General features: G+C 44.3%; 1 protein-coding gene across 1 annotated transcript in view; it reads left to right on the forward strand.

Annotated features, from left to right (window-relative positions):
* Positions 1 to 22547, forward strand: part of LOC142747978 (uncharacterized) — a 66482-nt gene that overhangs the window by 15484 nt on the left and 28451 nt on the right. The window contains exons 3-5 of the mRNA XM_075855093.1: positions 7726 to 7815; positions 8557 to 8878; positions 11645 to 11967. Of these exons, the coding sequence (XP_075711208.1) occupies positions 7726 to 7815; positions 8557 to 8878; positions 11645 to 11967 (735 nt within the window). The remainder of the gene's footprint in view (positions 1 to 7725; positions 7816 to 8556; positions 8879 to 11644; positions 11968 to 22547) is intronic.

Consider the following 22547-nt stretch of genomic DNA (forward strand, 5'->3'; position numbering starts at 1 on the left):
GGCACCAAGTTGATTTGGAGCATGTAACTGGTCTGGAGGAGGCTGAACTCTTAATGGTTGGTAGGGGGTCACATACTTATTTCTCTGTGCACAATGCAAATAAATAGAGATCATTTGATTATAATGTGATTTTCTGTTTTTTTATATATATATATATATATATATATATATATATATATATATATATATATATATAATCTATCTCTCACTGGTAAAATTAACCTATCCTAAAAATTCTAGACTGTTCATGTCTTTGACAGTGGGCAAACTTACAAAATCAGCAAGGGATCAAATACTTATTTCCTTCACTGTATATATACACACACATTATACACAGTATAAAGCCTCGCCCTCTCCTGTATACTACACTGTAATCTATCTATATATATATATATATATATATATATATATATATATATATATATATATAATATACTCAGTATAATATTCTTCCTCCCCTGTATACTACACTGTAATCTATATATATATATATATATATATATATATATATAATATACACAGTATAAATCCTCGTCCTCTCCTGTATACTACACTATAATCTGCATATATATATATATATATACACAGTATAAAGCCTCGTCCTCTCCTGTATACTACACTGTAATCTGTATGTATATATATATAACTGCCTTTCCTGTTCCTCCTTGCTTGTGATTCTTCTCTGTTGGTTTCCTGGCCCTGCTGCAGCTTCTTGAACTACTTATCCTCTGCTTGTGATTGACCTTGGCTTTTCTGACCACTCTTCTGCTCTGCGTTTTTGTACCTCGCTCATCTCCTGGTTTGACTCGGCTCGTTCACCTCGCTTGTTGCTCACGGTGTTCCGTGGGCAACTTCCCCATTTCCCTTGCTTCTTTGTACCCTTGTCTGTTTGTCTGTCGTGCACCTATTGAGTGTAGGGACCGTCGCCCAGTTGTACCCCGTCGCCTAGGGCGGGTCGTTGCAAGTAGGCAGGGACTGAGTGGCGGGTAGATTAGGGCTCACTTGTCTGTTTCCCTATCCCCATCGTTACATAATCACAAGCCTCTTACGGATCTCACTCGCAAAGGTGTTGATCTCCTCCACTGGCCTCCTGAGGCTGTCCAGGCTTTTGAGGTCCTTAAGAAGTGCTTTATCTCGGCCCCGGTGTTGGTTCAGCCCAACCAAATCGAGCCATTTATCGTGGAGGTTGACGCGTCCGAGGTGGGAGTGGGGGCTGTCTTGTCCCAGGGTACCAGGTCCCTCACCCATCTCCGTCCCTGTGCCTACTTCTCCAGGAAGTTTTCGCCCACTGAGAGTAACTATGATATTGGCAACCGCAAACTCTTAGCCATTAAATGGGCATTTGAAGAGTGGCGCCACTTCCTGGAGGGGGCTAGGCACCAGGTAACGGTCCTTACCGACCACAAGAATCTGGTTTTCCTAGAATCTGCCCGTAGGCTAAACCCGAGACAAGCTCGATTGGCGTTGTTTTTTACCAGATTCAACTTTTTGGTCACCTATAGGGCTGGGTCTATAATCATTTCCTCTATTGATTCTGATTTAGTCTCGGAAATTGTGGCTGATCAAGGTTCAGCTCCCGGGAACCTTCCTGAGAACATGCTGTTTGTTCCCCTGCAATTCCGGCTAAGGGTACTTAGGGAAAATCATGACTCCGCACTATCTGGTCATCCAGGCATCCTGGGTACCAAGCACCTCATTGCCAGAAACTATTGGTGGCCTGGGTTGCCTAAAGACGTTAAGGGCTACGTCGCCGCTTGTGAAGTTTGTGCCAGGTCCAAGACTCCCAGGTCCCGACCAGCGGGCTTACTACGTTCTTTGCCCATTCCCCAGAGACCTTGGACCCATATCTCCATGGATTTTATCACCAATTTTCCTCCATCTCAAGGCAAGTCGGTGGTGTGGGTTGTAGTAGACCGCTTCAGTAAGATGTGCCACTTTGTGCCCCTCAAGAAACTACCCAATGCTAAGACGTTAGCTACCTTGTTTGTCAAACACATCCTGCGTCTCCATGGGGTCCCTGTCAATATTGTTTCTGACAGAGGGGTACAATTTGTTTCATTGTTTTGGAGAGCCTTCTGTAAAAAGTTGGAGATTGATCTGTCCTTCTCCTCTGCCTTCCATCCTGAAACTAATGGCCAAACTGAGAGGACTAATCAGTCTCTAGAACAATATTTAAGGTGTTTTATCTCTGACTGTCAATATGATTGGGTCTCATTCATTCCCCTCACCGAATTTTCCCTTAATAACCGGGTCAGTAACTCGTCAGGGATCTCCCCCTTTTTCTGTAATTTTGGGTTTAATCCACGGTTCTCCTCCGTTTCACCTGGTAGTTCCAACAATCCCGAGGTAGAGGTCGTTCATCGGGAACTGTGCACAGTCTGGGCCCAGGTTCAGAAGAACCTAGAGGCGTCCCAGAGCATACAAAAAACTCAGGCAGATAGAAGACGTTCTGCTAACCCCTTGTTTATGGTCGGGGATCTCGTGTGGCTATCGTCAAAAAATTTGCGCCTTAAAGTCCCGTCCAAGAAGTTTGCTCCCCGGTTTATAGGGCCGTACAAGGTTATTGAAGTCCTCAATCCTGTCTCCTTCCGACTGGAGTTGCCCCCATCTTTTCGAGTACACAACGTGTTTCATGCCTCCCTCCTTAAATGCTCCTCCCCATCCTTGGCTCCCTCGAGGAAACCTCCGGACCCTGTTCTAACCCCTGAGGGGGTAGAATTCAAGGTGGCCATGATTGTGGACAGCAAGATGGTCCAAGGCTCCCTCCAGTACCTGGTCCATTGGAGAGGATACGGGCCTGAGGAGAGGACTTGGGTACCCGCCCGGGATGTTCACGCTGGGGTATTGGTCAGGAGGTTTGTGGCAAAACCGGGTCAGTGGGGGTCGGTTTACGCCAAGAGAATGTGGGCGATAGATTCAGGCGACACAGATTAACAGGGGACAAGCCACAGCGGCGCGTTTATTAACAGGGACAGACACACACAGAAACAATGCACCGCTGCTTCTCCCCTCTGGGCTGGATGGGACAGGCTACCTCACTATGGGGTCTCTCCACTGTACCTTTCATCCTTTGGGGTGTCTCCAGATCCTCCTTAGTTAGATGGGACTCCAGCACTTGTCCTCTATTACTGTCCCTAGGTCAGGTACCATCTCTGAGGTAGATAGCCCCTGCCTGCAGCTCACACTGCTATCTCATCCTCTCCTGGACAGCAACTAGCTGAGAGCTCACACAGCACCACTATCTCCCTCACTCACCCCTCCCTCAGGAATCAGGCCATGTGTTTTCTGCTCTTGCCCCCTCCTTTTTCTTATTTACCTTCAGACAAGTTCCCGCTTGCAGTCTGTGACTCATTCTCCTACAGTGTAAGATTAACTCAAGAGGGGAGGACAGTGAAGCAGCACTGAATACAATACAATATAAATCAACTGGCTATCAAACATAACGTAATGCAGTTTGAGGGGACATATCCCCATCTAGCACCGGGTGCCATCTAAGCTATGGCCCCCGGATGGCGGGAGTGCGACGGTTTGCGGCAGGCTTAACCTTTATTTGGGTACAGTGCCTGTAACCGTCACCCGTTCCGCCACAAGGTTCCACCTTCGTTTCCCCAGTAAACCAGGTCCACCTAGAAAGGGTCCGGTGGCCCCTCATAAAAGGGGGGTACTGTAAAGGATCGGCCACGCACAGTTTCTGTGTCCACGCCCATAGGTAATCAGTCTGCACCTGCTTCTATGTCTGTAAGACTGACTCCATCTTCCACCACTCAGGATGGCAGGCTTAGGAGTGGGAGAGCCTATCACAGCCTGGCCAGACGGAGCTAGCTCCCGCCCTCTGTCTATTTATACCTGCCTTTCCTGTTCCTCCTTGCTTGTGATTCTTCTCTGTTGGTTTCCTGGCCCTGCTGCAGCTTCTTGAACTACTTATCCTCTGCTTGTGATTGACCTTGGCTTTTTTGACCACTCTTCTGCTCTGCGTATTTGTACCTCGCTCATGTCCTGATTTGACTCGGCTCGTTCACCTCGCTTGTTGCTCACGGTGTTCCGTGGGCAACTTCCCCATTTCCCTTGCTTCTTTGTACGCTTGTCTGTTTGTCTGTCGTGCACCTATTCAGTGTAGGGACCGTCGCCCAGTTGTACCCCGTCGCCTAGGGCGGGTCGTTGCAAGTAGGCAGGGACTGAGTGGCGGGTAGATTAGGGCTCACTTGTCTGTTTCCCTATCCCCATCGTTACTATATATATATATATATATATATATAGAGAGAGAAACATAGACCACAGCAACGGCACCAGGACTTCAGAGTAGATGAAAGCAAAAAGTGGATTTATTCACCTCAATAAAGCAACGTTTCGGTTCAACAGGAACCTTTCTCAAGCCATAACAAACTAAACAAAGTGTCAAGTATTTATAGGAGGAGTATACATAAATTGGCAATTACATAATTAAATGCATAATACCATCAAAACATATACATAAAAATGTGTCAATTATGTAAAAAGACATATAAAACATGTGCATAGTTCTCCCACTGTAAAGCATATAGATATCATGAAATACATACAACAGTGTAGTGGTAAACAAACAAAGTGCTATGATTAGGGGCAATTGTGAATGATTGGAAGCAGGCAGAGGCTCATTAAATCTAACCAGAAGTGTACTTACTGTACAAACGTTTGTCCATGCCGAGAATGGGGAATTGCGCCCGACACACACAAGTGTGTCAACTGCGCATGTCCCAAGATGGCGCCCAAACCGGATATTAAGTCCGGTGGAACGCATCTGGCAGTAAATCCCCACTGCGCATGCGCCACATCGGAACATGCGTTCCACCTCTATTGCGCACGCGCCAGCTGGGATTCGTAATATATGCAGAGCAGAGATTGCTAATATTAAAAACAAGACTGTGATTTGTCATAATCAACAGGATATCGTGGATTATAAGGTTCAACCCCCACAGAATTATATGGGTTTAGAACCAAATCGGGAGATTTAGATAAAGGGAGCTGAAAAGACACTACTAATAGTGTACTCTGGCGCCCCCCACTGATAGAAAGAAAAAATTGTATGTCATAATGGATCACTGTTATTAACTATGATCACCAATGGGGCAAAAAAAATGAAAATATTGTGCTATAAGGAAAGTTTAGCATTCAAACAGGAATATAACATTCCCACGTGAATGTCACCTTCAAGGAGAAGCGCATCTGTCTGAATAAGACAGTATGCGTTAAATATTGATACTGCGCCCACATTTTGAAAAAAATAATGAGACATAGATACAGATGCCCAAAATGCAGATACGAACGTCCACAATATGAGGACCATAAAATCCAAATATATGATTCTCCACGACCCATGTTATTTTTAATAAGCTATCTCATGTGGCTCAATACATATATAATCCAAACATAAATTTGACGTTTTTATAAATAGAAACAAGAAGACTTCTGCCGCTTTGCAATATCTCTCAAGAATTGCTTGACATGTGATTGTGTATCTGAAATATACAAGAAGAAAATACACAATGTATATGAAATATAAAAACAAATGTAAATATAAAAATGCATGTTAGAAAGAGGTCAAAATCGGACCTCAAAAAACATACATCAAGAACACAAAATTACACCTTTGAGAACGTCAACCAATCATATCTCTATCGATCTTGGGGAGAGAATAGATGGCCCATCCTTATATATGTGGACCACACGGATATTCTATATTTAATCCCTTAGGAGACATGGTCTCTAATTTAAAAATCCACTCGAGCTCTTTTCTTTTAAGCATCCGGCCCCTATCACCGCCACGTCTCAGCTGAGGCACAGAGTCAATGATTCTGAATCTCAACTGTGACAGGCTGTGTCCCTTCTCAACAAAGTGTCGAGACACTGGTAAATCCTGCCTTTTAGTCTTGATGTTTGATCTATGGTTTCTCAACCTGAGACGTACCTCTGTAGTGGTCTCACCCACATAGTAGAGCCCACATGGGCTCTACTATGGGCTCATTTTTTTTGCCCCATTGGTGATCATAGTTAATAACAGTGATCCATTATGACATACAATTTTTTCTTTCTATCAGTGGGGGGCGCCAGAGTACACTATTAGTAGTGTCTTTTCAGCTCCCTTTATCTAAATCTCCCGATTTGGTTCTAAACCCATATAATTCTGTGGGGGTTGAACCTTATAATCCACGATATCCTGTTGATTATGACAAATCACAGTCTTGTTTTTAATATTAGCAATCTCTGCTCTGCATATATTACGAATCCCAGCTGGCGCGTGCGCAATAGAGGTGGAACGCATGTTCCGATGTGGCGCATGCGCAGTGGGGATTTACTGCCAGATGCGTTCCACCGGACTTAATATCCGGTTTGGGCGCCATCTTGGGACATGCGCAGTTGACACACTTGTGTGTGTCGGGCGCAATTCCCCATTCTCGGCATGGACAAACGTTTGTACAGTAAGTACACTTCTGGTTAGATTTAATGAGCCTCTGCCTGCTTCCAATCATTCACAATTGCCCCTAATCATAGCACTTTGTTTGTTTACCACTACACTGTTGTATGTATTTCATGATATCTATATGCTTTACAGTGGGAGAACTATGCACATGTTTTATATGTCTTTTTACATAACTGACACATTTTTATGTATATGTTTTGATGGTATTATGCATTTAATTATGTAATTGCCAATTTATGTATACTCCTCCTATAAATACTTGACACTTTGTTTAGTTTGTTATGGCTTGAGAAAGGTTCCTGTTGAACCGAAACGTTGCTTTATTGAGGTGAATAAATCCACTTTTTGCTTTCATCTACTCTGAAGTCCTGGTGCCGTTGCTGTGGTCTATGTTTCTCTCTATTCTCTTGGGGAATTGATTCACCCCCAGGTAACGAGCACATGGCCTGATTTTCTGGAAACCATTGGAGTGCTGTGTTCATCTACCATTGGACTGTATATATATATATATATATATATATATATACATAATATACACAGTATAAAGCCTCGTCCTCTCCTGTATACTACACTGTAATCTCTCTCTCTCTCTTTCTCTCTCTCTATATATATATATATATATATATATGTATAAAATATATACAGTATAAAGCCTCGTCCTCTCCTGTATACTACACTGTAATCTATGTATATATATATATATATATATAATATACACAGTGTAAAGCCTCGTCCCCTCCTGTATACTACACTGTAATCTATGTATATATATATATATATATATAATATACACAGTATAAAGCCTCGTCCTCTCCTGTATACTACACTGTAATCTCTCTCTCTCTCTTTCTCTCTCTCTATATATATATATATATATATATATATGTATAAAATATATACAGTATAAAGCCTCGTCCTCTCCTGTATACTACACTGTAAGCTATGTATATATATATATATATATATATATATATATATATATATACACACAGTATAAAGCCTCGTCCTCTCCTGTATACTACACGGTAATCTATATATATAAATATATATAATATACACAGTATAAAGCCTCGTCCTAACCTGTATACTACACTGTAATCTATAGATATATATAATATACACAGTATAAAGCCTCGTCCTCACCTGTATACTACACTGTAATCTCTCTCTCTCTCTCTCTCTCTCTCTCTATATATATATATATATATATATATATATATATATATATAATGTAATGTAAAACACTTTTTCATTTGCTTCATGTTTAGGGTTCTGGACTCTCCCCCATTTTGTCACTATCACACTCATCCTCCTCTCCTGCACTCTCATATCGATCATTATTGGGCTTTCAGTACGATGTGAGTATCAACAGAGTTTATAGACCTGAATATAAAGTGTTATTTAAACCCATGAAAATGTGACGCCTCTCTAGCTCTTCTTTACCTAAACTAAATGCCAAGATTGAGATGTGATTGTTCATGCTTTTGCAAAATCCATCACATCAGCCGCATGACCAACATCCAGATTTGCACTCATCTTCTCGTAGAACTCGAGCATGTTGGTTGGGCATGAGCTGTTTTTCGTGACTCCATGCTGGTTATCAGTTATTAGACTTTTCTCTGATATATACTTTTGTAGTTCATCTCTTAGAATGTCCTCAATTATTTTGTATACAATAGGTGTCATACTTACTGGACTAGAATACCCTCACATATTTTACATAAGATGTCAGACTTACTGGATGGTAGTTACCAGGTTTCACCTTCTTAAATATTGGTACAACATCAATACTGTGGCACTGATCCTGTTACAAGAGTCTAAAAAGATGAGATACAAAGGTTTGTCCATTACTGAACAATAATTCCCTTAATACCCGTGGATGAATATCGTCTGGGCCATGGGCTTTATCAATATTTAATTTGCTCAGACGCAGCTGTTCTTCCTCGTGTGTTAAGCCGGTAATATTAGGTGGGACCTTTATCACTGTCCCCCTGAAGATCTGAACCTACCCTTAAAGGTGTCCTAACTCTAACCCTAAGTATATAGTCTGTTTCTAATCTATTGTCCTCCATATAATTCCTCTTTATAATGTGCGTCAGTATCTCAGGTGTCGGAGCGCCACCTCAACACAGCGGCAAAATTACAACAACTACAGGGAGAACATGAAGATCTTGGTTCCAGATTTACCCAAAATAACCTGAAAAAAGACTCCATGGTCCAAATGCTTAAAGAGAACCAGAGACAGACCCAGCAAGAACTGGAGAAGACCAAGGCTTTACTGACTCAAATGCAGGAAAAGTGGAAGACCACCACCCAGGAGCTCCAGAGAACGATAAGGGAGAACGAAGAAACAAAGTCCACCCTGAGTAGACTCCAGGGCACTGAGAATGAACTCGGAGAAGTAAAGAAAAAGCTCTCACAGTAAGTGGCTGAACTACATATATTCACAGAGAACCCAGAATGTGGTGAGAATGTACTGTAGGTCATTATCATGAAGTCTCTGTACATGAGGAGAACTGTCACATCCTTTGGTTGGTTTCATTTTGGTTGCTCAGAGAGGAGGACTACAGAATATCTCACGCTGTGGTCAAGGACAACTTTTTACATTTGGATTTGGTGGATTGTGTTGAATGCCCTTCATTTGTTACTTTAGATGCTGACAAGTGTTTTGATAACGTATCCTTGTCATGGCTCTTCCAAGTCGTAGATCGTATTTTTAGGGTCTCTTCTTTTGGTGTCCACTGCACCTTGTGGTGTCCACTTCTCCCAGTACAGATCCTTGGGGTGTCCACTTCTCCCAGTACAGATCCTTGTGGTCTCCACTGCTCCCAGTACAGATCCTTGTGGTGTCCACCTCTCCCAGTACAGAGCCTTGTGGTCTCCACTGCTCCCAGTACAGATCCTTGTCGTGTCCACTTCTCCCAGTACAGATCATTGTGGTGTCCACTGCTCCCAGTACAGATCCTTGTGGTCTCCACAGCTCCCATTAGAGATCTTTGTGGTCTCCACTGCACCCAGTACAGATCCTTGTGGTGTCCACTGCTCCCAGTACAGATCCTTTTGGTGTTCACTGCTCCCAGTACAGATCCTTGTGGTGTCCACTTCTCCCAGTACAGATAATTGTGGTGTCCACTGCTCCCAGTACAGATCCATGTGGTGTCCACTGCTCCCAGTACAGATCCTTGTGGTGTCCACTACTCCCAGTACAGATCCTTGTGGTCTCCACGGCTCCCAGTACAGATCCATGTGGTGTCCTCTGCTCCCAGTACAGATCCTTGTGGTGTCCACGGCTCCCAGTACAGATCCTTGTGGTGTCCACTGCTCCCAGTACAGATCCTTGTGGTGTTCACTGCTCCCAGTACAGATCCTTCTGGTCTCCACAGCTCCCAGTACAGATCTTTGTGGTCTCCACTGCCCCCAGTACAGATCCTTGTGGTGTCCACTGCTCCCAGTACAGATCCTTTTGGTGTTCACTGCTCCCAGTACAGATCCTTTTGGTGTTCACTTCTCCCAGTACAGATCCTTGTGGTGTCCACTGCTCCCAGTACAGATCCTTTTGGTGTTCACTGCTCCCAGTACAGATCCTTGTGGTGTTCACTGCTCCCAGTACAGATCCTTCTGGTCTCCACAGCTCCCAGTACAGATCTTTGTGGTCTCCACTGCCCCCAGTACAGATCCTTGTGGTGTCCACTGCTCCCAGTACAGATCCTTTTGGTGTTCACTTCTCCCAGTACAGATAATTGTGGTGTCCACTGCTCCCAGTTCATATCCATGTGGTGTCCACTGCTCCCAGTACAGATCCTTGTGGTGTCCACTACTCCCAGTACAGATCCTTGTGGTCTCCACGGCTCCCAGTACAGATCTATGTGGTGTCCTCTGCTCCCAGTACAGATCCTTGTGGTGTCCACTGCTCCCAGTACAGATCCTTGTGGTGTCCACGGCTCCCAGTACAGATCCTTGTAGTGTCCATGGCTCCCAGTACAGATCCTTGTGGTGTCTACTGCCCCAGTACAGATCCTTGTGGTGTCCACTTCTCTTAGTACAGATCTTTGTGGTCTCCACTGCTCCCAGTACAGTTGCAGTGATATAGGTATCATCGGAGACCTTATATAACATCTGATGAGAGGTGGAAGCAGGTATCTCCATTTTAGGCTCTACCTAAAACTGCGCTGAAGTGAATTATTTGTACTTATATTGTACAAATTGCACTGACTTTGTTTTTTTTCCTCTATGTTTCAGTAGTTAGTAACTCCTGAATCAAACTGTAAAATTGAATAAGACGTGCAAAAAATAATAATAAAATACTCCTTATATCTGGTATGATTGGAATAATGTTTTATATGATGGTAAAGCTACATCCAACAGTCTTATTGCCATTTTATTTTTCATTAACTGGCCTTTAATGCAGCCGCCTGACACAAGAGCTATGTTGAGGGGTGAATAGTGAATTAGCTTGTCTGTGTATCTGTAGCTCTCTCTCTTTCACCTGCTTGCCAGCAAACCTTTGTCTCTGTCCACTATTGTTTCTACAGACAAACTGATTCGGCATTCCCCACTAACACACGGCATTACCTCTGCCTTACCTGCATGTGATCAAACCTGAATGGAAGGTGTGCTGAGTTTATATAGGAGGCACTTGATTAATGGCAGGTGAGGCAGAGCTGCAGCCACACAAAGTAGATGTATTTTTCTTTTGTATGATTTGGTTATGTGTATAGAGATTGTAAGCTCATTTTCTTTTTAAAAAGAGTCATGAAGTATGGAATATGTATAATATGTGGTTTATGTATAATATGTATGTGTTTGAAATTTAAACACAAATGTGTGTGTCCCTTTAAGACTGTAGAATTCTGAGAAATAGAAAATTGTGTATTTAAGTGCACCCAGAGGAGGATGGGACAGGTTCAGTTCAGAGCATATGAGCTGAGGATTGGGGTGCTGCTTGAGATGAAGGCAGCTGCAATTCAACTCCTAATGTACCTGCTTTTTGTTGTTTTATTTTGTATTTGCTCAAAATAAATAGGACACCCACACCCACTATTCACCCCTCAACATACCCTCACTCATCAATGTAAGAAAATGATCTTTTTTAAAAGAAGGCTCAAATTTTATTTGGATGTTTTTCTCTCAGGCCACCTCACCTCTATCATGGTTAATTTTTTGCTGGTTTTGCTTCCTCTACTCTAGATGTGAAATTAACCTCCGATCGGTCACTACGCAGAAGAGGACATCAGACACAGAACACACTAAAACCAAAAACATACTTCAAACTACCCAGAAACAACTTCGTTCAAGTGAGAGCACTTTATTATTGAAGGATAAAGAGCTTTCCGATGTAAAACGAAACCTACTGGAAGCCCAGAATAAGCTGGTAGACAACATGAACTATACCAAGCAGCAGAAGAAGAGCCTAAGTGACCTGGAACAGAGACTAAGTGACCTGGAACAGAGACTGAGTGACCTGGAACAGAGACGGAGTGAAGCTGGGGAATGCTTAACCAACACGATCTGTGAGTATGGGGGTGGCGGTGTATATATAGTATCAGAATGAGGAGTGGAAGTGTGTGCAGGGCCGGCCTTAGGATAAATAATCCCTCGTGCAAAATTATCTTTTGGTGCTCCACCCCTATCGTAAAAAAAATGCCCTATATAGTGCCCCACACAGTATATGCCCCTATAGGGCCCCCCATACAGTATAATAATAATATTTAATAAAATATTATAACCCCTTCAAGGACACAGTATTTTGTCCTCTAATTGTGCCCACACAGTATTAAGCCCGTTAAGTGCCACACACAGTGCCCCTACACAGTACAATGTCCTCTTAGTGGCCTCCACACAGTAGAATGCACCCTTTCCCTGGCTGCCATACACAGCCCCCCGTTGTAGATAGTGCCCCCCTATAGATTGTGCCATACAGCCTCTCTATAGACAGTGCCATAATCCCCCACCTCCCCCATGTAGTTCGTGCCATATATCCCCCCACCTCCCCGTTGTAGATCGTGCCATATATCCCCCCACCTCCCACTTGTAGATCATGCCATACATCCCCCACCTCCCTCATGTAGACAGTGCACCCCAAACAAAAAAAGGTGGAGGTGTATGTATAGTGTCAGTATAAGGGGTGAAGGTGTATATATACTTCCAGTATAAGGGGTGGAGGTGTATGTATAGTGTCAGTATAAGGGGTGAAGGTGTATATATACTTCCAGTATAAGGGGTGGAGGTGTATGTATAGTGAAGGTATAAGGAGTGGAGGTGTATGTATAGTGAAGGTATAAGGAGTGGAGGTGTATGTATAGTGACAGTATAAGGAGTGGAGGTGTATGTATAGTGACAGTATAAGGGGTGGAGGTATATGTATAGTGACAGTATAAGGGGTGGAGGTGTATGTATAGTGACAGTATAAGGGGTGAACGTGTATGTATAGTGACAGTATAAGGAGTGGAGGTGTATGTATAGTGACAGTATAAGGGGTGGAGGTGTATGTATAGTGACAGTATAAGGAGTGGAGGTGTATGTATAGTGACAGTATAAGGGGTGGAGGTGTATGTATAGTGACAGTATAAGGGGTGGAGGTGTATGTATAGTGACAGTATAAGGGGTGGAGGTGTATGTATAGTGACAGTATAAGGGGTGGAGGTGTATGTATAGTGACAGTATAAGGGGTGGAGGTGTATGTATAGTGACAGTATAAGGGGTGGAGGTGCATGTATAGTGACAGTATAAGGGGTTGGGTGCATGTATAGTGACAGTATAAGGGGTGGGGGTGTATGTATAGTGACAGTATAAGAGGTGGAGGTTTATGTATAGTGACAGTATAAGGGGTGAAGGTGTATGTATAGTGACAGTATAAGGGGTGGAGGTGTATGTATAGTGACAGTATAAGGGGTGGAGGTGTATGTATAGTGACAGTATAAGGGGTGGAGTTGTATGTATAGTGACAGTATAAGGGGTGGAGGTGTATGTATAGTGACAGTATAAGGGGTGGAGGTGTATGTATAGTGACAGTATAAGGGGTGGAGGTGTATGTATAGTGACAGTATAAGGGGTGGAGGTGTATGTATAGTGACAGTATAAGGGGAGAAGGTGTATGTATAGTGACAGTATAAGGGGTGAAGGTGTATGTATAGTGACAGTATAAGGGGTGGAGGTGTATGTATAGTGACAGTATAAGGGGTGAAGGTGTATGTATAGTTCCAGTATAAGGGGTGGAGGTGTATGTATAGTGACAGTATATGGGGTTGGGTGCATGTATAGTGACAGTATAAGGGGTGGGGGTGCATGTATAGTGACAGTATAAGGGGTGGATGTGTATGTATTATGACAGTATAAGGGGTGGAGGTGTATGTATAGTGACAGTATAAGGGTGGAGGTGTATGTATAGTGACAGTATAAAGGGTGGAGATGTATGTACAGTAACGGTATAAGGGGTGGAAGTGTATGTATAGTGACAGTATAAGGGATGGAGATATATGTATAGTGACAGTATAAGGAGTGGAGGTGTATGTATAGTGACAGTATAAGGGGTGAAGGTGTATGTATAGTTCCAGTATAAGGGGTGGAGGTGTATGTATAGTGACAGTATAAGGGTGGAGGTGTATGTATAGTGACAGTATAAAGGGTGGAGGTGTATGTACAGTAACGGTATAAGGGGTGGAAGTGTATGTATAGTGACAGTATAAGGGGTGGAGATATATGTATAGTGACAGTATAAGGGGTGGAGGTGTATGTATAGTGACAGTATAAGGGTGGAGGTGTATGTATAGTGACAGTATAAGGAGTGGAGGTGTATGTATAGTGACAGTATAAGGGGTGGAGGTGTATGTATAGTGACAGTATAAGGAGTGGAGGTGTATGTATAGTGACAGTATAAGGGGTGGAGGTGTATGTATAGTGACAGTATAAGGGGTGGAGGTGTATGTATAGTGACAGTTAAGGGGTGGAGGTGTATGTATAGTGACAGTATAAGGGGTGGAGGTGTATGTATAGTGACAGTATAAGGGGTGGAGGTGTATGTATAGTGACAGTATAAGGGGTGGAGGTGTATGTATAGTGACAGTATAAGGGGTGGAGGTGTATGTATAGTGACAGTATAAGGGGTGGAGGTGTATGTATAGTGACAGTATAAGGGGTGGAGTTGTATGTATAGTGACAGTATAAGGGGTGGAGGTGTATGTATAGTGACAGTATAAGGGGTGGAGGTGTATGTATAGTGACAGTATAAGGGGTGGAGGTGTATGTATAGTGACAGTATAAGGGGTGGAGGTGTATGTATAGTGACAGTATAAGGGGAGAAGGTGTATGTATAGTGACAGTATAAGGGGTGAAGGTGTATGTATAGTGACAGTATAAGGGGTGGAGGTGTATGTATAGTGACAGTATAAGGGGTGAAGGTGTATGTATAGTTCCAGTATAAGGGGTGGAGGTGTATGTATAGTGACAGTATATGGGGTTGGGTGCATGTATAGTGACAGTATAAGGGGTGGGGGTGCATGTATAGTGACAGTATAAGGGGTGGATGTGTATGTATTATGACAGTATAAGGGGTGGAGGTGTATGTATAGTGACAGTATAAGGGATGGAGATATATGTATAGTGACAGTATAAGGAGTGGAGGTGTATGTATAGTGACAGTATAAGGGGTGAAGGTGTATGTATAGTTCCAGTATAAGGGGTGGAGGTGTATGTATAGTGACAGTATAAGGGTGGAGGTGTATGTATAGTGACAGTATAAAGGGTGGAGGTGTATGTACAGTAACGGTATAAGGGGTGGAAGTGTATGTATAGTGACAGTATAAGGGGTGGAGATATATGTATAGTGACAGTATAAGGGGTGGAGGTGTATGTATAGTGACAGTATAAGGGTGGAGGTGTATGTATAGTGACAGTATAAAGGGTGGAGGTGTATGTACAGTAACGGTATAAGGGGTGGAAGTGTATGTATAGTGACAGTATAAGGGGTGGAGATATATGTATAGTGACAGTATAAGGGGTGGAGGTGTAAGTATAGTGACAGTATATGGAGTGGAGGTGTATGTATAGTGACAGTATAAGGGGTGGAGGTGTATGTATAGTGACACTATAAGGGGAGAAGGTGTATGTATAGTGACAGTATAAGGGGTGAAGGTGTAAGTATAGTGACAGTATAAGGAGTGGAGGTGTATGTATAGTGACAGTATAAGGGGTGAAGGTGTATGTATAGTGACAGTATAAGGGGTGGAGGTGTATGTATAGTGACAGTATAAGGGGTGGAGGTGTATGTATAGTGACAATATAAGGGGTGGAGGTGTATGTATAGTGACAGTATAAGGGATGAAGGTGTATGTATAGTGACAGTATAAGGGATGGAGGTGTATGTATAGTGACAGTATAAGGGGTGGAGGTGTATGTATAGTGACAGTATAAGGGATGGAGGTGTATGTATAGTGACAGTATAAGGGGTGGAGGTGTATGTATAGTGACAGTATAAGGGGTGGAGATGTATGTATAGTGACAGTATAAGGGGTGGAGGTGTAAGTATAGTGACAGTATAAAGGGTTGGGTGCATGTATAGTGACAGTATAAGGGGTGGAGGTGTATGTATTATGACAGTATAAGGGGTGGAGGTGTATGTACAGTAACAGTATAAGGGTGGAGGTTTATGTATAGGGACAGTATAAGGGGTGGAGGTGTATGTATAGTGACAGTATAAGGGGTGGAGGTGTATGTACAGCAACAGTATAATGGGTGAAGGTGTAAGTATAGTGACAGTATAAGGGGTTTGGGTGCATGTATAGTGACAGTATAAGGGGTTGGGGTGCATGTATAGTGACAGTATAAGGGGTGGAGGTGCATGTATAGTGACAGTATAAGGGGTGGAGGTGTATGTATAGTGACAGTATAAGGGGTGAAGGTGTATATATAGTGACAGTATAAGGGGTGGAGGTGTATGTATAGTGACAGTATAAGGGGTGGAGGTGTATGTATTATGACAGTATAAGGGGTGGAGGTGTATGTACAGTTACAGTATTGGGGGTGGAGGTGTATGTATAGTGACAGTATAAGGGGTGAAGGTGTATATATAGTGACAGTATAAAGGGTTGGGTGCATGTATAGTGACAGTATAAGGGATGGAGGTGTATGTATAGTGACAGTATAAGGGGTGGAGGTGTATGTATTATGACAGTATAAGGGGTGGAGGTGTATGTACAGTAACAGTATAAGGGTGGAGGTTTATGTATAGGGACAGTATAAGGGGTGGAGGTGTATGTACAGCAACAGTATAAGGGGTGAAGGTGTAAGTATAGTGACAGTATAAGGGGTTGGGGTGCATTTATAGTGACAGTATAAGGGGTTTGGGTGCATGTATAGTGACAGTATAAGGGGTTGGGGTGCATGTATAGTGACAGTATAAGGGGTGGAGGTGTATGTATAGTGACAGTATAAGGGGTGGAGGTGCATGTATAGTGACAGTATAAGGGGTAAAGGTGTATGTACAGTAACAGTATTAGGGGTGGAGGTGTATGTATAGTGACAATATAAGGGGTGGAGGTGCATGTATAGTGACAGTATAAGGGGTGGAGGTGTATGTATAGTGACAGTATAAGGGGTTGGGTGCATGTATAGTGACAGTATAAGGGGTGGAGGTTTATGTATAGTGACAGTATAAGGGGTGGAGGTGTATGTATAGTGACAGTATAAGGAGTGGAGGTGTATGTATAGTGACAGTATAAGGGGTGGAGGTGTATGTACAGTAACAGTATAAGGGGTGAAGGTGTGAGTATAGTGACAGTATAAGGGGTTGGGGTGCATGTATAGTGACAGTAAAAGGGGTTGGGGTGCATGTATAGTGACAGTATAAGGGGTGGAGGTGTATGTATAGTGACAGTATAAGGGGTGGAGGTGTATGTATAGTGACACTATAAGGGGTAAAGGTGTATGTACAGTAACAGTATTGGGGGTGGAGGTGTATGTATAGTGACAATATTAGGGGTGGAGGTGCATGTATAGTGACAGTATAAGGGGTGAAGGTGTATGTATAGTGACAGTATAAGGGGTGGAGGTGTATGTATAGTGACAGTATAAGGGGTGGAAGTGTATGTATAGTGACAGTATAAGGGGTGGAGGTGTATGTATAGTGACAGTGTAAAGGGTGGAGGTGTATGTACAGTAACGGTATAAGGGGTGGAAGTGTATGTATAGTGACAGTATAAGGGGTGGAGATATATGTATAGTGACAGTATAAGGAGTGGAGGTGTATATATAGTGACAGTATAAGGAGTGGAGGTGTATGTATAGTGACAGTATAAGGAGTGGAGGTGTATGTATAGTGACAGTATAAGGGGTGAAGGTGTATGTATAGTTCCAGTATAAGGGGTGGAGGTGTATGTATAGTGACAGTATATGGGGTTGGGTGCATGTATAGTGACAGTATAAGGGGTGGGGGTGCATGTATAGTGACAGTATAAGGGGTGGATGTGTATGTATACTTCCAGTATAAGGGTTGGAGGTGCATGTATAGTGACAGTATAGGGGTGGAGGTGTAAGTTTAGTGACAGTATCAGGGATGAAGGTGTATGTATAGTGACAGTATAAGGGGTGAAGGTGTATGTATAGTGACAGTATAAGGGGTGGAGGTGTATGTATAGTGACAGTATAAGAGGTAGAGGTATATGTATAGTGACAGTATAAGGGGTGAAGGAGTAAGTATAGAGACAGTATAAGGGGTGAAGGTGTAAGTATAGTGACAGTATAGGGGTGGAGGTGTATGTATAGTGACATTATAAGGGGTGGATGTGTATATATAGTGACAGTATAATGGGTGAAGGTGTATGTATAGTGACAGTATAAGGGATTGGGGTGCATGTATAGTGACAGTATAAGGGGTGGGGGTACATGTATAGCGACAGTATAAGGGGTGGAGGTGTATGTATAATGACATTATAAGGTTTGGAGGTGTATGTATAGTGACAGTATAAGGGATGGAGGTGTATGTATAGTGACAGTATAAGGGGTGAAGGTTTATGTATAGTGACAGTATAAGGGGTGAAGGTGTATGTATAGTGACAGTATAAGGGGTGGAGGTGTATGAATAGTGACAGTATAAGGGGTGAAGGTGTATGTATAGTGACAGTATAAGGGTTGAAGGTGTAAGTATAGTGACAGTTTAAGGGGTGAAGATGTAAGTATAGTGACATTATAAGGGGTGGAGATATATGTATAGTGTCAGTATAAGGGGTGGAGGTATATGTATAGTGACAGTATAAGGGGTGGAGGTGTATGTATAGTGACAGTATAAGGGGTGGAGTTGTATGTATAGTGACAGTATAGGGGTGGAGGTGTATGTATAGTTCCAGTATAAGGGGTGGAGGTGTATGTATAGTGACAATATAAGGGGTGGAGGTGTATGTATAGTGACAGTATAAGGGGGTGGAGGTGTATGTATAGTGACAGTATAAGGGGTGGAGGTATATGTATAGTGTCAGTATAAGGGGTGGAGGTATATGTATAGTGTCACGGACACAGAGTATGTGGACCCACTAGGCCGCTCCGCCGTAGCGGGGAGCACAGTCTATGCGAAAGACAATGGCAGACAGTAACGCTTGGGTACCTGAAATAGTCTGGACGGTGGCTGTTCTCCCCGGAGGAATATTTCTAAGCTGCAGAGGATTAGCGGTGACAATGCAGGATGGGTCTATGATAGTCTGAAGGGACTCCACCGTGTCTTCCGTCTCAAATTATCTGGACAGGGCATCGGCCCTCACATTCTTGTCAGCGGGACGGTAGTGGAGCAGAAATTGGAAGTGGGTGAAGAACAGCGACCACCTGGCTTGACGAGGATTCAGTCTTTGAGCGGACTGAAGGTAGGTGAGGTTCTTGTGGTTGGTGAAGATCAGGATGGGGTGAGCTGCGCCTTCTAGGAGATGTCTCCACTCCTCCAGGGCCAATTTGATAGCCAGTAGCTCCCGATCTCCAATGGAGTAATTGCGCTCAGCAGAAGAAAACAGTCTTGAGTAGTAGCCACATACCACTGCCTTTCCTTTGGAGCTCCTCTGGAACAGAAGTGCACCTGCACCAACAGAGGAGGCGTCCACTTCTAGAGAGAACTGCCGAGATACGTCAGGGTGATGGGGGATTGAAGCTGAAGTGAAGGCTTTCTTGAGGCTAATGAATGCAGACTCTGCCTCTGGAGTCCACACATTGGCGTTTACACCCTTCTTGGTAAGGGTAGAGATGGGAGCCGTCAGAGAAGAAAAGTTGGGAATAAACTGCCGGTAGAAATTGGCGAATCCCAGGAACCGTTGTATGGCCCTTAGGCCTTGAGGACGTGGCCATTGCAGGACAGACTTTAGTTTCTCAGGGTCCATCTTAAGGCCTTGATCCGGGATGACGTAGCCCAGGAAGGGCAAAGACCTATTTTCAAAGGTGCACTTTTCCAACTTGGCATACAAGCGATTCTCTCTTAGTCGCAGAAGAACTTGACGAACATGCCTCCGATGGGTCATCAGATCTGGGGAGAAAATGAAAATATCATCGAGATAAACTACAACACACATATAGAGGAGATCTCGGAAGATATCATTAGCGAACTCCTGAAATACTGCGGGAGCGTTACACAGTCCGAAGGGCATCACTAGGTATTCGTAGTGCCCATCGCGGGTGTTAAATGCCGTCTTCCATTCATCACCCCGGCGAATCCGGATTAGATTATAAGCCCCCCGCAGATCTAGCTTAGAAAAAATTTTGGCTCCTCGTATGCAATCGAAGAGCTTGGAAATAAGTGGCAACGGGTATTTGTTCTTGACCGTGATCTGGTTGAGACTACTGTAGTCAATGCAGGGTCGAAGAGATCCATCTCTCTTTTTAACGAAGAAGAAGCCTGCCCCGGCCGGGGAGGAAGATTTTCGAATAAAACCCCTCTCCAAGTTCTCCTTGATGTAGGCTGACATCGATAAAGTCTCTGGCAAGAAGAGAGGATATACTCGTCCACGGGGAAGAGAAGCATTGGGAACCAATTCAATGGGACAGTCATAATTCCGATGTGGAGGCAACGTCTCAGCCTCTCGTTTGCAAAAGACATCAGCAAAACTGGCATACTGAGATGGTAGACCGGAAAGTGACTGAGGCAGAGGGGGCACAACAGGACGGACTTGTGACAGGCAATGGCTATGGCATCTGGAACCCCATTGAAGAACCTCTCCAGAATTCCAGTCAAGTGTTGGGACGTGTAGACGGAGCCATGGCAGACCCAGATGAAATTAGCAGCCGCTCCAGAGTCAAGATAGGCAGAGGAAGGATATGATGTCTCTCCGGTGACGATGGCCACAGGAATCGATAATCTGGAAGAGGTTTTAACGTTTGGAGACGTTCCACCTAGAGTTGCCTCTCCAATCAACCCTAGGTACTGGAGTTTCCCGGTTTCTGTGGGCATTGGCGCACAAAATGACCCTTGAGGCCACAATACATACAAAGTCCAGAGGAGTGTCTGCGTTGCTTCTCCTGTTCAGATAACCGGACTCTGTCTACCTGCATGGGTTCTTCAGGTAGCGCACTAGGAGTGGACTATAGTGGTCTCTGGACTGATGGTGCTGGTCTGCGGACCCGGCTCTCCTGTCGAACCTCTTGAGAGCGCTCCCGGATTCTCATATCAACCTGGGTGGCTAACAGGATGAGGGCATCCAAGGTAGAAGGAAGGTCGCGGGCTGCCAGTTCGTCCTTCATGTGAGAGGACAGTCCCTGCGAGAAGGTCGCCACCAGTGCCTCATTGTTCCATGCCAGCTCGGCTGCTAGGGTACGGAAAGGAGATAGCATACTCCCCTACTTTGGAGCCTTCTTGCTTGAGGGTCAACAGAGTGGCTGCAGCAGAGGATGTTCGACCCGGCTCCTCGAACACGGCATGAAAGGACTGCAGGAACAAGGCTAGGTCCGCGAATACAGGTCCTTGTTGCTCCAAGATTGGATTCGCCCATGCGAGGGCCTTGCCAGCGAGGAGGGAGATCATAAACGCCACTTTGGCCTCCTTGGAGGGGAAGAGATGAGGCCGTAGCCTAAAATGCACCGTGCATTGATTGAGAAATCCTCTACATGATCTGGGGTCACCGTCGTAGCGAGGAGGAAGAGGCAGAGGAACTGTGGATCCGGGACAAACAGGAGGAACAACGGGCAGTGGCACAGCAACAGCTTCAGGAGGAAGAACCGGAGGTGGAACAGCGAGTAGATCCAGGCTGACCAGGATAGAATTCACCGCCTCAAGGAGTTTATTCTTACATGTGCGTAGGTCATGGATCTCTGTCTGTATCTTCTGGACTGCGGTCTTGGGCTAGCCAGCGGGTTCCATGGCCTGAGCGTACTGTCACGGACACAGGGTATGTGGACCCACTAGGCCGCTCCGCCGTAACGGGGAGGCAGCTGACCAGGTCACAGTCTATGCGAAAGACAATGGCAGACAGTAATGCTTGGGTACCTGAAATAGTCCGGACGGTGGCTATGGCTTCAGCACAGATGGAGGCTGGTGCGGCAGGTGGCGCCAGACGTGGCGGGCAGAATCCAATGAAGCAGAAGACACTGGACGTGGCAGAAGAAACTGGACGTGGCAAAAGACACTGGACGTGGCAAACGACACTGGACGTGGCAGAAGACACTGGACGTGGCAAACGAAACAGGACGTGGCAGAAGACATGACTCCAACGCTGGTAGGCACAGGAACTGGAACAATACAGAATATAGGAACGGGTAACAGGGCACGGGTAACAGCTGGAATGGGGAAACACTAAGGGACCATTTGCGAGAGAGACTGGGATAGACTAATAACGCTCAGGCAAGGATCAGAAGGCCTGGGGTGGAGGTGTATGTATAATGACAGTATAAGGGGTGGAGGTGTATGTATAGTGACAGTATAAGGGGTGAAGGTGTAAGTATAGTGACAGTATAAGGAGTGGAGGTGTATATATAGTGACAGTATAAGGGGTGGAGGTGTATATATAGTGACAGTATAAGGGGTGGAGGTGTATGTATAGTGACAGTATAAGGGGTGGAGGTGTATGTATAGTGACAGTATAAGAGGTGGAGCGCAGGGGTGAACCTGGCCCTTTTGCTGCCTGAGGTGAAC

This window comes from Rhinoderma darwinii, chromosome 1 (assembly GCF_050947455.1).
Source record: "Rhinoderma darwinii isolate aRhiDar2 chromosome 1, aRhiDar2.hap1, whole genome shotgun sequence".
Taxonomy (NCBI): Eukaryota; Metazoa; Chordata; class Amphibia; order Anura; family Rhinodermatidae; genus Rhinoderma; species Rhinoderma darwinii.